Source organism: Orycteropus afer, unplaced genomic scaffold, assembly GCF_000298275.1.
Source record: "Orycteropus afer afer isolate SDZICR_OR568_19922 unplaced genomic scaffold, OryAfe1.0 scaffold00354, whole genome shotgun sequence".
NCBI lineage: Eukaryota > Metazoa > Chordata > Mammalia > Tubulidentata > Orycteropodidae > Orycteropus > Orycteropus afer.
In genome coordinates this window covers 2,910,679-2,925,553 of record NW_006921941.1, presented here as the reverse complement: position 1 = coordinate 2,925,553, position 14,875 = coordinate 2,910,679, and the positions used below count along the sequence as shown (strand labels likewise).

Genomic DNA, 14,875 nt, shown 5'->3' with positions numbered 1-14,875 from the left:
GTGAATATGCCCAATAAGCACTGATCCAGCGGACCCGGCCCGAGGCGAACTCGGATTTCGAGCCCTAAGTCATCACAACATTCTTAGTTCTGGAATCGGAGTTTAACTTGACGTGGCGAGGCGGGACTTCCGGCGGGAGACTGAAGCAGGGCGGAAGCGCGGGCTGGCAGGTGCGGCTGACAGTGGTGTACCCGGCGTTCGCGCGCAAGCTGGAGAGGCAAGGCAGGATCGACTCTCCGCTGCAGCAACTCCGGGCCCCTACGACGCCTGCCTTTGTTCCAAGATGGCTCGGGGCGAGCGGCGGCGCCGCGCAGCGCCGGTGGAGGGAGTACGAGCAGCCGAAAGGGTTGCTCGGGGCGGCCCTTCGCGACGGGACGGCCGAGGCGGCGGGGCGGCCCGCAGCACAACCAGAGGGGTGGCTCTCGTCGTCGTGGTCCTGTCGCTGGCCCTGGGCCTTTCAGGGCGCTGGCTGCTGGCGTGGTACCGTGCGCGGCGAGCAGTCACGCTGCACTCGGCGCCCCCGGCGTTGTCCCCCAACTCCTCCAGCCCCGCCGTGGCGCCAGACCTCTTCTGGGGTACCTACCGCCCCCACGTCTACTTCGGCATGAAGACCCGCAGCCCGGAGCCCCTTCTCACCGGTAACCGGGCCCCAAGGCGGGCAGACGGGTGGGCTCCACCTGGGCGCCTTTAGTATCACGCCAGAGCAAGAGTAGACCAGGAGAGTTAATAGAAAGGGAAGACCCCGAGTTTTGGGGACTTACAGGAACAGGTCTCCTCTCTTTGACTTATGTGGACGTTCTACCCCCAGGACTGATGTGGGCGCAACAGGGTGCCACCCCAGGGACCCCTAAGCTCAGGCACACGTGTGAGCAGGGAGACGGCGTGGGTCCCTATGGCTGGGAGTTTCACGACGGCCTCTCCTTCGGGCGGCAACATATTCAAGATGGGGCCTTAAAGCTCACGACTGAGTTCGTCAAGAGTCCTGGGGGACAGCATGGAGGGGACTGGAGCTGGAGAGTGACTGTAGAGCCTCAGGTCAGGGCCCCAGGACATCTTTCCCTCAGCCCACATTCCCTCTACCCTCCCCTTGTAGTGTGAAACAAAAATCAAACCCACTGCCAGCTAGTTGATTCCAACTCATATAAGCTAGAGTAGAACTGCCCCATGGTGTTTCCAAGGCTATAAATCATTACTGAAGCAGACTGCCTCATTTGGGTTTCAATCACCAATCTTTTGGTTTTAGCAGCCAAACCTCCTGCCATGGAGTTGATTCCTACTCGTAGCTACCATGTAGGACAGAGTAGAAGTGCCCCATGGTTTCCAAGGCTGTAAATTTTTACAGAAGCATATTGCTTCATCTGAGTTCCAAACACTGACCTTTTCATTAGCAGTGTGAAGTGGGGACTAATTACAAGGCCTCTGAGGCTGGCTGCCTGATTTAATCCTGCTTTAAACACTTGCCTTTATGACCATCTCTACTTGGTTTCATGTCAAATACTTGGTTTCCTGGTCTGTAAATTGGAAGTAACAACAACTAACTCATTTAGACTGTTCTAAGAATTAAATGAAATAATTTGTGTAGTGTTCTTAGAATAGTACTCACCACAAACGTTCTGGATTATTTCCCAGAGAACCCTGTTCAAGGCTCCTATCCCACTGTGAACCTCAATACTGCCACATGTATGTTTACCATACCACTGTCTGGTTTTCCTTTCCCTCACTGAGGCAGATTCCCAAGAGGTACTACTGCCTATCTGATACTTTTTTTCTGCGTTCTTTGGTCACCCAGGTTTCAGATACTTTTGCCCTTCCTTTGGTCTCCCTGTTCTTCTATGTGGTGACAGATGGCAAGGAAGTCCTAGTGCCAGAAGTTGGGGCCAAGGGGCAGCTGAAGTTCATCAGTGGGCATACTAGTGAACTTGGTGATTTCCGCCTTACACTTCTGCCACCAACCAGTCCAGTGGATACTGTCCCCAAGTATGGCAGGTAACTGGGGGAAGAGTGTGGAATGGTAGGTAGAGATGGGATGGATGCTGACCATGAAAATGATTCAAAGCTAGCCTAACCTGCCCCTTTTCCACCATTTATTTCCCTTCTCACCAGGCTGCTTGACCCCTGCATGGCTGAGACCCTCCATCCCCCATCCTGACTCCTGGCACCCTTGTGTTTCTCCATATAATCCCCACCACCTCCTCCTGTATAACGTTTCGTATTTAATTTCTTCCCTTCAAGCTACAACGTCTTCTGGTCCTCCAACCCAGGACTGCCCCTGCTGACGGAGATGGTGAAGAGTCACTTAAATACCTGGTTTCAGCACCGGCCCCCAGGGGCCTCCCCTGAACGCTACCTTGGCTTGCCAAGGTCTCTGAAGTGGGAAGACAGAGGCCCAAATGGGCAAGGACAGGGACAAGGGCAATTCTTGATACAGCAGGTGACACTGAAAGTCCCCTTTGCTGTGGAGTTTGTGTTTGAATCAGGCAGTGCCTGGGTAGGAAGAAGCCAAGCCCTGGAACAGCTATCAGGCAGCCAGCTGACACAGGCCCTGGAGAGCCATGCTGAAGCCTTTAGAGAGCGCTTTGAGAAGACTTTTCGGCTGAAGAAAAAGGGTTTAAGTCCAGAAAAACAGGCTTTTGGCCAGGCTGCCCTCAGTGGCCTCCTAGGTGGGATTGGCTACTTCTATGGACAGGGTCTGGTGTTGCCAGATGTGGGGGTGGAGGGGTCTGAACAGAAGGCAGATCCAGCTCTCTTTCCACCTGTCCCACTTTTCACAGCAGTGCCCTCCCGGTCATTTTTTCCACGAGGCTTCCTTTGGGATGAAGGCTTTCACCAGCTAGTGGTCCAGCGCTGGGACCCCCGCCTCACTCGAGAGGCCCTTGGCCACTGGTTGGGGTTGCTCAATGCCGATGGCTGGATAGGACGGGAGCAGGTGCTAGGGGATGAAGCCCGTGCCCGGGTACCCCCAGAATTCCTGGTACAGCGGGCAGCACACGCCAACCCCCCAACCCTGCTTTTGCCCATCATCCACATGTTAGAGGGTGGTGATCCTGCTGACTTTGCTTTCCTCCGCAAGGCCTTCCCCCGTCTGTATGCCTGGTTCTCCTGGCTCCATCAGAGCCAGGCAGGACCAGTACCACTATCTTATCGTTGGCGGGGCCGTGATCCAGTCTTGCCAAACCTGCTAAACCCCAAAACACTGCCTTCAGGGCTAGATGACTACCCTCGGGCTTCACATCCTTCAACTGCTGAGCGGCACCTGGATCTGCGGTGTTGGGTGGCACTGGGTGCTCGTGTGTTAGTGCAGCTGGCAGAGCAGTTGGGGGAAGCTGAGGCAGCTGCTGACCTAAGCCCATTGGCTACCTCACTACAGGCAGAGGCAAGCCTGGATGAGTTGCACTGGGCCCCAGAACTAGGGGTCTTTGCAGACTTTGGGAACCACACAAAAGCAGTACAGCTGAAGCCCAGGCCCCCACTGGGGCTAGTTCGGGTGGTGGGCCGGCCCCAACCACGAATGCAGTATGTGGATGCCCTGGGCTATGTCAGTCTTTTTCCGTTTTTGCTGCGGCTGCTAAGCCCCAGCTCATCCCACCTTGGGTCCTTGCTGGATGTTCTAGCTGACAGCCGCCATCTCTGGAGTCCCTTTGGTTTGCGTTCCCTGGCAGCCTCCAGTTCCTTTTACGGCCAGCGCAATTCAGAACATGATCCTCCTTATTGGCGGGGTGCCGTGTGGCTCAATGTCAACTACCTGGCCTTGGGGGCGCTCTACCACTATGGGCGTCTGGATGGGCCCCACCAGGCACGGGCTTCCAAGCTCTACAGTGAGCTCCGTGCCAACGTTGTAGGCAATGTGTGGCGTCAGTACCAGGCCACAGGCTTCCTATGGGAGCAGTATAGTGACCGGGATGGGCGGGGCATGGGCTGCCGCCCTTTCCAGGGTTGGACCAGCCTTGTCCTATTAGCCATGGCTGAAGACTACTGAAGGGGAAGGATGGGAGGAGAGACGGGCCCTTCATGCCTCTCTGGATCTGGAGGGACCAAGGTCTCTGGCTTCTGACCCCAGCCCTTCAAATACTGATACTTCAAAGCCTCAGCTCATCTCAGGTGTCTTACTGTCATCCCATATAGCCCTGGGATGAATGTGAATTCAGAGTCTATTTTTCTAAATAAATTGGAGAAGACACACCAATGCTATTGCTTTTGCCAGCTTTGCCTCACCAAGAGGCTTGAGCTGCCTGTTGTCCTCAGGAAATGTGGGACAAGTGGCTATTACCTACCCCTTGCAAATCCAATCAGTATATGAAATATAATGTATCAGGTTGTTTTCCACACTCACTGCCATGGAGTCCGACTCATAGCGAACCCCATTGGATTTCTGAAGCTGTAACTCTTTATGGAAGCAGACTGCCTCATCTTCCGTGGAGCAGCTGGTGGTTTCAAACTACTGACCTTTTTAGTTAGTAGCCAGATGCCTTAATCAGTACACTACCAAGGCTCCTAAGTTGTACTCTATTCCACCCAAATCCACAAGTGGCTGATTCACATCTCTTTAATGAGATCAAAGGCTCCTGTGTATGTCTCGGGGGGTGGAGCTAGCAGTCCCCAAACACTGCCTCTCTCCTCAAGGATCCAGCCTCTTTAGTCAGATTCTAGAAGGGCAGGGAGGGGTCAAGGAGAACTCAAGGAGTTGGGATCAGGGCTGTTTCTGGTAAGCAAGTAACCCACTCAACCTCCAAAAACTGCTTATGGGATGTCCCCTTCACTGATAGCCAGCCCCACAGGAGAGACCTGCAGTACAGAATCTGGGAGCAGTGCACAAGGGGCATGGTCCTCCAAATTTGGTGGGCTGGCACTAGCCCTCGCCTCTTTCACTGGCTCGCCTTCACTGGAGTCAGTACAAGGGCAGAGCTCAATGCCTGAGTCACCAGTCAGGCGGCGATAGCGGCAGGAAGTGGGTGTGGAGACAGAGCTCACCCCTACCCCAGGCTCACCCTCCTGATGAGGGATGGCACACTGGTGGGAGGAAACACCTTCCACATTTGTTCCTTCGAAGTGGGCAGGGCAGCTAGATGCAGAGGAGCAGCAGGTACATTCACTGGAAGCAGTCAAGGAGTGGCCTGGGGCCACAGTGTAAGGAGGTGGTGGGGTTCCCGGGTGGTGAACCACATCCTCATAGGCTGGGGGTTTGAAGGCGCTGAGGAGACCTGCAGGGGAGAGAATGGCAGAGTTGACTGGTTGAAGGCAACCAAGGTTGGCTAGTCTCTCCTATTAAGGAACAGGGTGCTTTGAGATGTCTGATAAAGGGAATGTGAGAGTGATTCTGGGTCCTGGTTTGAGAGGGACCACTGGTAGTTGGCCCAGAGCTTCAAATCACTCACGAAGGTCAAGCAGTGAGCTGGTAGGGGCTGGGCCAGCTCCGTGGCATGCCCCATGGTAGGCCAACAAGTTGATCTCACGCTGACGCTGCTGTTGCTGCAGCCGGAGTTTAGCTCTTCGGTGGCGGAAAGCGCAACAGCAGCTAAAGAGGATGAGGACAGTCCAGAGCAGCCAGAACCCTGCAGGGCATGAGGAGGGAGTGTCTCAGACACCTCCCAGGCAAAGAAGGGTCCTTGAAGACTGGAATTCTGAGGTCCAAGGGAGAGTGGGTAGAGGGACTTGAGGAGAGTCCCTTGGAGACTCACACCAGAGCTCGTAGTAGTAGGTGCAGCAGCCAGTCTCCCCACAGCAGTGACCACTCTCACAGAGGTAGGGCTGGTTGTTCACTCCTGGACACAGCTCTCGAAGCTGGGGACAAAGAGGTGCTTAAAACCACGAGTGATTCCAACCCAAGGCATCGTTCAACCCCACCCCCTGCATGCACAATCCCACCCTGTGAACCAAATTTAGCTTATTGAGACCTATGAAAGGATAGGGAGGGGCTGATGACAGGACTGTTCAAATATGCAAAAGGCTGTCTACATGGAAGAGGATTTGGAAGAGCAAGAATCAATCTAGAGAACAAGAAGCAAGGTGTGGACCAAAAAAAAAGGCAGATTTTAGTTCTCAGATAGTTTCTCTCACACTCATGACTGGTTCACCAGGTTAAGGGACTGTTTTGGCAGAAGCTATAAGACATGGGCTCAGATAATGAGTAAAAGGTTTAAGATGCTTTTATCATCCCCCTTGGACCATCCCCACCCAAACTGGATCTTTCCACCCCTGGGTCTCAGGCTCCCTAGGGTAGAGAAGGAGCAGTGTGAGACCCAGAGCAGTGCTCCCAACCAGATGGGATTGCTGTGGATGATAAAGGATGGCATCCAGGGCGCGAGTCTGGATTCCAGCTCTTCTCCAAATTGCTCCCTCAAGAGAAGACGCTGCCGGACTCTGTTGTGACAATAGGCACATAGAAAAACATCACAGACAATTGTTGCAAGACAGCGGGGGCCTCCCTGGGGCCTCGCTATGCCTCTGGTCACTGGAGAGCCATTACAAACTTCCACTGCAGCCACGGGATGGGGTCTATGAGGCTGCAGGCAAAGGCAACTGCATCTATGTTACAAAGTTTAGACAAAAAGTGGAAGAAACATGTTTAGGAACTCCACAGTATCTTTAGCTCCTTGAGTTCCTCCCCCATCCCCCAAAAGAAAAGGGCAAGGAAAAGGGAAAGAAATATAAATGGCTGTCGTGTGAGGCTTTTGGAGCTGCCAAGATACCTGCTGTTGCGGCGACCGAAGTGCCCCCCAGGCCTCCTCGCTGCCGTTCGAGCTGCTGACCCGAGCCATTCCTCCACTTACAGCCCCCTGAAGACCAGAGCCTCCTCTACCACCAGCCGCCCCGCCCCTGCCACCTCTGCCGCCACTGCCATGGTCCCTGCCCGGCCCATCTTCCCTGCCGCCACCATCACTCCGCGGCCGGAGGAGCTTCCATCCGGGGAGAGCTCTGCCAACTAGGACCCAGGTTACTCTATCCTACCAATCAACATCGCCCTTCAACGGACTGGCCAATAGGAACAGATTAGTGGTTTTGTTTTATGACCAATCTAGAGCTGCGCTTCTGCCACTCTCCCAGACAACAAGAGATTGCACAGACAAAGAGAGGGGGATTGTTCGACCCACAGCCCTGACTGATAGCAATAATAGCCAATAGCGGACAAGAGAGCAGGCTCCGGCTTTATCACCCAATGAACGGTCGACAAGATCAAAGTTTCCGCTGATTGGCTTGAACCACATTTTCGGGATGACGCCAAATGTCGGACCGAACCAGGTAACCCCCCTGAAAAAGGCTGGGGACTGACACGCCGGTCTTCCTGCAGCCGTTTCCAGGTCACAAGTGTGGACGCAAGCTGCAGTGGGGCAACGTGTGTGTAAAGGGAATTGGTCTGCTCATATTCCATTATCCCAATTCTGTACAAGCCGAGGCACTGGATTTAATAGGGTGAGGAAAAAGGAAATTTAATAGGGTTAGGGAAAAGACATCTAAACCAGGAAGCATGTGAGAGGGCGCAGAATCTGGGCTAGGTCCTTGCCTTATGTAGCCAAAAGAGGAGATCCCGGGCCATCGGGGCCCCCTAGCCGCATCTGCAGGTTGATGCGGTAGCACTGCAAGCTGCAGAGCGCCTGGCCGGTGCGGGAGCAGGCGTAGCGGCGCGGGTGGGGGCAGCCCGGGACAGAGCAGCGCGGAGGAGGGCCTGATGGGGCTGGCCGCTGGGATACTGGAGCGGGTGCAGGGATGCCTGGTGGGAAGGACAGGGTGGAACCCTGTGCTCCGCTGCTGTAGCGAACCATCGGGGCCGGAGCCGCGGCCCGCCCTCCTCGCCGCTCGCCCCGCGCGGTTCCCCGGCCTCCCCGCCCAGCCGCAGTCTTGGTGAGGCGTTCGATTGTCTGGTTCTTGTGCTCCTCTGCTCGTCGTGCAGCCTGCAGCCGCCGCTTCCGCGCCCGTTCCTCCCGCTTCAGCAGCATCTCCTCTGTGAGCGCGGGGGCGGGGCAGCCCCCTGTCAAAGGGAGCGGCAGCATCTGGGAAGGCTGACTCCTAGCCTTCTGGAGCAGAGCTTTCTGGCAGAAGACACAGACGGGGTGGTATTAGAAAATGGAAAAGACTGCAAGGTGAGGACTGCCAGAAACGGGGAGGAAGAGTATGGAGGAAAGGGGGCATTGAAGGCAGGATCTGGAGGCGCACAGGTCCTGGATTTAAAAAAAAAAATACCACCACCAAACTCACTGCTGTGAAGTATAAGTAGATTCTGACTCATAGCGACCCCTCCGTGGGTTTCTGATGTGGTATCTCTATGGAAGTAGATTGCCCAGTCTTCCTTCTGAGGAGTGGCTGGTGGGTTTGAACCGCCAGCCTCTGGTTAGCAGTCAAATGCCTTAGGTACTAGGCCAGGGTCTTGGAAAAGGGGGTATAAATGAGCACCTTCTCCAGGCAGCCCTTAATACTGCCTCCCCACAGATCTCCTGACATGTAACTTTAGGTCCTTGACTCTCAAGGCGGAAAAAAAACATCAGTGCTGTTACATGCCCATCTTCAGTACCAAAACTCTGGATTTTTTTTCCCAACTTCTACAAAGCTTTGTTTTTTTTGAAACAAGGTGGTTTTTTTTTTTTTTTTTTTAAATCTCAATGGATGATATCAGTTGGATAAGTGCTCAGGCAAAACAACTCAGGGTTATCCTTGATTCCTCTTTTAGTCTCCTCCTCTAACCCCCAAGTGTCTACTTCCAAAAAAATATCAGAATCCATCCAATCTGATCCATCTTCCCTGTGTCTATGTTGGTTCAAGCTACCACCACCTGACTACTTCAACAGTCTCCTACCTAGTCTTCCAGCTTCTATCTCCTACTCCCACTAAGATTCAATCTCCACATAGATGCAAAAGTTGTCTATTAAATGTAATCAGATCATGCCATTTCTCTGCAAGTTGCAGAGCACATGGCCAGTATAGGAGCAGGTGTAGGGGTGCAGGTGGGGGCAGCCAGGGACAGAGCAGCACAGCCCCTTCTTCTTGACCCTGCTAGGCCAGTTCCAGTGTCAGGTTTTTGTACTTTCAAGTCTCTCTGCCTGAAAAGCTCCTCTGGTATGTGCACTGTTACCTCTTCAGAGTGGGCTTCTTTGAGCTCCATATCTAATGTCACTACTCTGCCACTTCATCACCCTATTTTCATCATAAACTTTCTGTTTTTAAAAATTATTTACTTATTTACCCTCCCACCCCCAGAAGGGAGTCCCTGGGAGGTGCAACAGTTAGGCACTGGACTACTAGTCAAAAGGTTGCTAGTATGAACCCACTCAGAGCTGCCTCAGATAACAGAAAAAGGTCACGACATTGTAAACCTTATGGAGCAGTTCTACTCTGTACACACAGGGTTACCCTGACTTGGAATCTACTCAGACAGCAAGTAACAGCAACTACAACCCCCCAGAATAATAGCTTCATGAGAACAAAAACCTTGTGTGTCTTTATCACTTAGATCCCCACTGCCTAGGAAAGTGCTCGGAATATGCAAAGTTCACAACATACATTTGGACACCGAATAAAGAATGAATCAACTTACCTGTCGTGCAGTAAGCAGGCGTTCATTGATTTCTTTCTTGAGGTCTCCATTGTCATCCAACTCCCCTTTCTCCAGGGCATCCAGCCACCTCTGTTCCTCCTCTTCCTCCTGACCCCCTAAGCTGCCTGACAGGTCCCGAAGTGGGGACGGGGACAGATTACTGTCTTCATCTTGAAAGGAAAGTTGGAGATACAAAAGTAGAATTGTTCAGATGGGATGCTCTGATTTGGCAGGTTAATACAGGCACGCTCAGAGTTCACACCCTCTCAGAACCATCCCCTTCCCTTAACCAGCCTTGTACAATGAAGAATCCAGTTTTCCCACCTCCAGATCCTTCTCACCCAGCCAGGCACGGTACTGCTCAAGGGGTACTCCTTCCATAGGTTCCTCTTCATTATCCACAACCATAAGGGGAGAGGGTGAGCGAGGCCCCTCAGGGATCACAGTGAAGGTGGGAACACTGCAGAGAAGCAACACCACTCTGTAAGCTAAGGAAGTGTCTCCTCAGAATGTCCCTCCTCCCTTCCCCACACCTTGGGCTCCTACTCCCTTAATCTGGGGCCTGGAATCAAAATGTCCATTCTTTATCTCTCAGAATGCCCAGCCAGCCTCTCCCATCTCTGACTGCTCCTAACATTCCTCTTGATCTCACCTCTTGGTGCCTAGGACCTGCCCACCTAGCTTGATTTTGAGTTTGAGCTGGGGCTTGGCAGGAGATGCCTGTGTGGGCCCGGTCTCCTCTTCCTGATGATGTTTCTTCTTGTGTTTCTTCTTGTGCTTTTTATGTTTCTTCTTGTGCACTCCATGACCATGGGATCCCGCCAGACTCAACTCCAGCGCTTCCCCTACAGAAGAAGGGCTTGTCACCGACTTTTCGACCAGGGCGGGGGAGGCCCGGAAGAATCTACACCGTGAGAGGTTACCACTCATCTCTCGTTACTCGCTGTCATCATAACAACACTCTCTTTCTCCTTCCCACCTGTGGCAGAGTACCCAGTAGGCTCAGAGGACTTATTAAGGTACTCTCGCCTGCGAAGCCCTAAGTTATTTGGTCTCCCACGCTTACCCGGCTCAGGGGCCTCCGTAGCCCCGGAGGTGCTCCCGCGCCGCCACAGCTTACTCATGGGATCCTGCAAGGAAAGGGGACTAGAAAGATACCGGGCACAAGAAAACATGCCTTTTCCGCCCTGCGGAAGAACTAACTCCAGCGAAATACTGTAAACGGCTACTTCCGGGGCGTGGCAGCCATATTTGTGCAGGGCACGGTTAGTAGTCAAAATCCTTCCTGAGAAACAACAATTCCTCTAACGAAAGTTCCGGGACCTGTGAAGGCTGGGCCGCCCAAAGAAGCGTGTGGTCCACCTCGCTCCCCGCCGCCCTCCCTCTTGCTTCCAGAGCACAGCGCAGGCGATTCAATAATTATTACATTAAGAGCGCCTTACATTCAAGCTTAGTGAGCCCACTCTTCGGACCAGGCACCTTAGCTAGGCTATGAGGATACGGAAATGAACACTCCCCACTGCCCCTGATGAGTTCACAGTTGGGTGGAGGAGTACTAAATTAATTTTGTCTTATCTATACAATGGGAAGCTATGCAGCTATTAAAATAAATGAGGCTCCATAAGGCTAGCCAAGAGCTGGTGACAGCAGTAGCCAACAGGTGGCTAAGGAACATAGGTGGAGGGAGGCTTAACCTTTCATAATATACCCTTTTGTGCCTATTGAACTTTGTATAAGACGTGTGTATGTTTTACCTAATTTAAAACAAGGTGAATTTGTATTGCTGCTATATGAAATAGGAAAAACGAGTTTCCAAATGATGTTAGCCATTTAAATAGGTATTATATATCAGCATATACATATACATAGAAAATATTAAGGAATGTATGTTGCTATTATGTGCCGTCAATTTGGCCCCGACTAATAGCGACCACTCCTTGGGTTTCCGAGGCAGTATCACTACAAAAGTAGATTGCCCAACATTCCTTCTGAGGAGTGGCTGGTGGGTTTGAATGTATACTATACTGTTAATGGGTGTTAGCATTAGGTGTTGGGATTAGGGGACCTTTCACTATTTAGATTTATAATGAGTTTTCTTACAGACAGTATATATCACATAATTCAGAAAAGCAACACCTATATATGTATATCTATATGTGAGATGACTGTATGAACAAGGTAGCAGAAGTGAACAAAGAAATCAAAGAACTGATTCAAGAGATTTCAGTAATAAAATTAACAAGAATCAATGAGCAATTATATATGGGGATTCAGGAAGAGAGCTGTGTATAATAACAGATTAAGAGAATGGACTTAGGAGTCAGATGAGCTTTTTATCAAATATCAATTCCATCATTTATTATATGTAACCCTGGACTCAAAGTTTTTTAAGCTTTCTGAACCTCAGACTCTAGCTTTGGAAGATGGAGATGAAGTAATATCTACTTCACAGGGTCCTTTCAAGGAATAAAGCAAATCAAGAATGCTAAGTTCTTATAGTGCCTGGTACATAGAAGATGCTCAATGAGCAAATAATAAATGAATGGATAACCTGTGGGCTTCTAATCCAAGTATTTGGAGGGAAAGCAGTGTTTTGGTAAGGAAGAGACTATAGCAAAAGAAACAAGTAAGGGGACAGATTTACCCAAGGTGAATTTGAAGTATCTGTGGGAGTACGCAGATGGAGATGGAAGTAAATTGTAAAGCTGAGAGAAGTCAATGCTGAAGGTGTGAGTGTTAATATCACCAGGTTCCTGAGGTATTGGAACAGACCAGAGACTTCAGAAAAGAGCAGGTAAATGGAGAGGAAAAGGACCAGAAACAGAACCAAGTGGGCACCTGTCCTAGATATGCAGACAGAGGGGTCAGGCAAGGTTGAGAAGAGGAGGAAAGAGAGATAGGACGCTTTTCCTTCAGTCCTGCAGAGGGTAAGCCAAACTCCAAGAAGAGTTTCCATTCAAACAGGATGAAAAGGCTCCTGTATCACCAGGCATTAATGTAACCAACCTACTGCAGGCATCATCTGTAGGTAGTATTTGTGGAATAGCGTTATGGATTGAAATGTGTCCCCCATATATATGTGTTAAATTCATGGCCTTGTACCCGTGGCTGTGATCTTACTTGGAAATAGATTTTTTCTTTTCTATGTTAGTGAGTCATACCAGAGTAGGGCTGATCCTAAACTTAATAACTTCAGAGTTATAAACAGACTAGAATAAATACATAGGGGGAGAAAACAGGTACAAATGAAGATCATCTGTAAATCAAGGAGTACCAAGGAACTCCTGGTCTACCAACAACAAAGACATCCACATGGCAGAAACCCTGATTTAGACTTTTAGCCTCCAAAACTATAATAAAATGAATTTCTATTTTTTTAAAAAAAATATTTTCTATCATGGGAAATAAATGTGTAACAAAGCAGTAACATTTCAGCAACTTACACATGGACAGCTCAGTGACATTAACAATGGTCACCATGTTGTTTAACCATCACCCTTATCTGTTGCCAAATTTTTCCCATCTTAATTTCTCGTCCTCAAAGCACCCATTTGTGGTATTTGTGTTACAGCAGCACTAGGTAACTGAGACCAACATGTTATAGCTTATTACATGGTTTCATACCCTTCCCCTCCCCTGATGCCCATGGCAGCTCTTTAAGGAAGCTATTATTCCCATTTTATAAATTAGGAAGCTGAGGCTCAGAGAGGTTACATGATTTGACCAAAGCCACACAGTTAGGGTGTATCAAAGCCAGCTGCAAACAAAGGCTTCCTGATACCAGGATGTTTCCTCTACATCCTCTCAGCAGGGAGGAAGTGGAGACAGTAAGTGGTGACTGACTTTTGTTATTTTGTGTTGTTTTCAGTTTTACTTTGTTTAGGGTTGGAGAGATTTCAGCATGTTTATAGGCAGACAGGAAGAACTTTGTCATTCTGAAATAGTTTGTAGCCTTAAATTTTAAAATATAATTTATTTTGAAATAATTTCAAACTTACAGAAGTCACAAGAAGAGTACAAATAACTATCATTTCCTTAAGCCAGATTCTTCAATTGTTGACAATTACCATATTTTCACTTGCCTGCTCTCAATCTCTCTCTATATACATATATACATGTATATTTATATATAGAAATCCATGCATGATGCAAATGTTTAAGCATTCGACTCTTAACTGAAAAGTTGGCGGTTTGAACCCACTCACAGGTGCCTTGGAAGAAAAGCCTTGCCATTTACTTCCAAAAGTCATAGTCTTGAAAATTCTATGCAGCACAATTCTATGCTGCACACATGGAATCTCCATAAATTGGACTCAACAGCATTCAGTTTGTTTATATGTGTGCGTGTGTGTGTGTGTATACACTCATTATCATTGTTCTTTTCATAAGCAACTTGAGTGCAAGTTGCAAACAGATGACATATCACCCCTAAATAATTCAACATATATTTCCCGCAACCAAGCATTCATTCATTATTCCAGCTAGATGCATTAGTTGACTTTCTACAGTGAATAAGAGCTTTCTCTTCTCCTTTGTGTATATATTCATTTATATCAGTATGGATTCCTATATCAATCAATGTGTTGCAATCTATTACTATAATTTATTTTGATGCTCAAGTTTGTCCCAGATTTGGTCAGATTTAAGCATTCCTTTAAGGCGGCTTCTGTGTCCTTTTGACATGTCTCCATCATTCTTTGAACACTTTTTTACTTTCTAACATTACAAAATGTTCCAGACTCACCTGATACTTTCCTCGGATAGGGGAGGAACCAAGGGAGATCAGGCAGCAGGAATATATGGCTAAGGTTACACTATGGCCACACTGAAGTCATGCCCTAGAAACCTGTGGATGAGGAATTTCCTGCTGGCACTGCCACCCCTCTTCACGGGCTGCAGGTGCAGTCAGTACATCATAAACTCTTACTGGGTCTTGTGTACACCCTCTCAAGATTCAAAGTCCAGTTGGAAGCATTCCAGTTGGTTGGCTTTGGCCAAGTGCCTATTCCTGGGCTATGAAGAAGTGAGAGGGGTGAATGAATGTCCCTCTGCAGTTTCCAGCTGTAGAGACTGACCTTACCAATACACAGTAGAAGCAGGAAGAGGGTTTTGATAATGGGTAACTAGCAACTCCCTCCCCAAATACCGAGTTCATAAATGGAGAGATATAGATAGTGACATAAGCAAAGGAAAAAGTTGAGAAGATTGTGACCAAACCAGTGGCATGCTGGTAAATGTTTTTTTAAAAATAGCTCTCCAGAGACTGAAACCATTCCTCTTGAGAACAGGAACTAGACAAGGATGCCCGCTATCACCACTTCTATTCAACATTGTACTGGAAGTCCTAGCCAG

The 14,875-nt window shown here is 49.6% G+C and overlaps 3 protein-coding genes across 3 annotated transcripts; 1 reads left to right on the top strand and 2 right to left on the bottom strand.

Moving 5' to 3' along the window:
* Nucleotides 1-283: 283 nt before the first annotated feature.
* On the top strand, nt 284-3,976 carry MOGS (mannosyl-oligosaccharide glucosidase). Its single transcript, XM_007952647.2, has 4 exons — nt 284-638; nt 809-1,035; nt 1,790-1,986; nt 2,233-3,976. Exons 1-4 carry the CDS (start codon nt 284-286, stop codon nt 3,974-3,976), a joined length of 2,523 nt encoding a protein of 840 aa, XP_007950838.1.
* Nucleotides 3,977-4,737: 761 nt separating this feature from the next.
* On the bottom strand, nt 4,738-6,770 carry WBP1 (WW domain binding protein 1). The gene is made up of 4 exons (XM_007952646.2): nt 6,687-6,770; nt 5,676-5,778; nt 5,373-5,549; nt 4,738-5,198 (listed from the first exon to the last, which is right to left on the bottom strand). The coding sequence occupies exons 1-4, from the start codon at nt 6,753-6,755 to the stop codon at nt 4,738-4,740; spliced, it is 810 nt and encodes a 269-aa protein (XP_007950837.1). The 5' UTR covers nt 6,756-6,770.
* A 729-nt stretch (nt 6,771-7,499) lies between these two features.
* On the bottom strand, nt 7,500-10,671 carry INO80B (INO80 complex subunit B). The gene is made up of 5 exons (XM_007952644.2): nt 10,590-10,671; nt 10,176-10,368; nt 9,865-9,983; nt 9,524-9,693; nt 7,500-8,024 (listed from the first exon to the last, which is right to left on the bottom strand). The coding sequence occupies exons 1-5, from the start codon at nt 10,645-10,647 to the stop codon at nt 7,500-7,502; spliced, it is 1,065 nt and encodes a 354-aa protein (XP_007950835.2). The 5' UTR covers nt 10,648-10,671.
* Nucleotides 10,672-14,875: the final 4,204 nt, after the last annotated feature.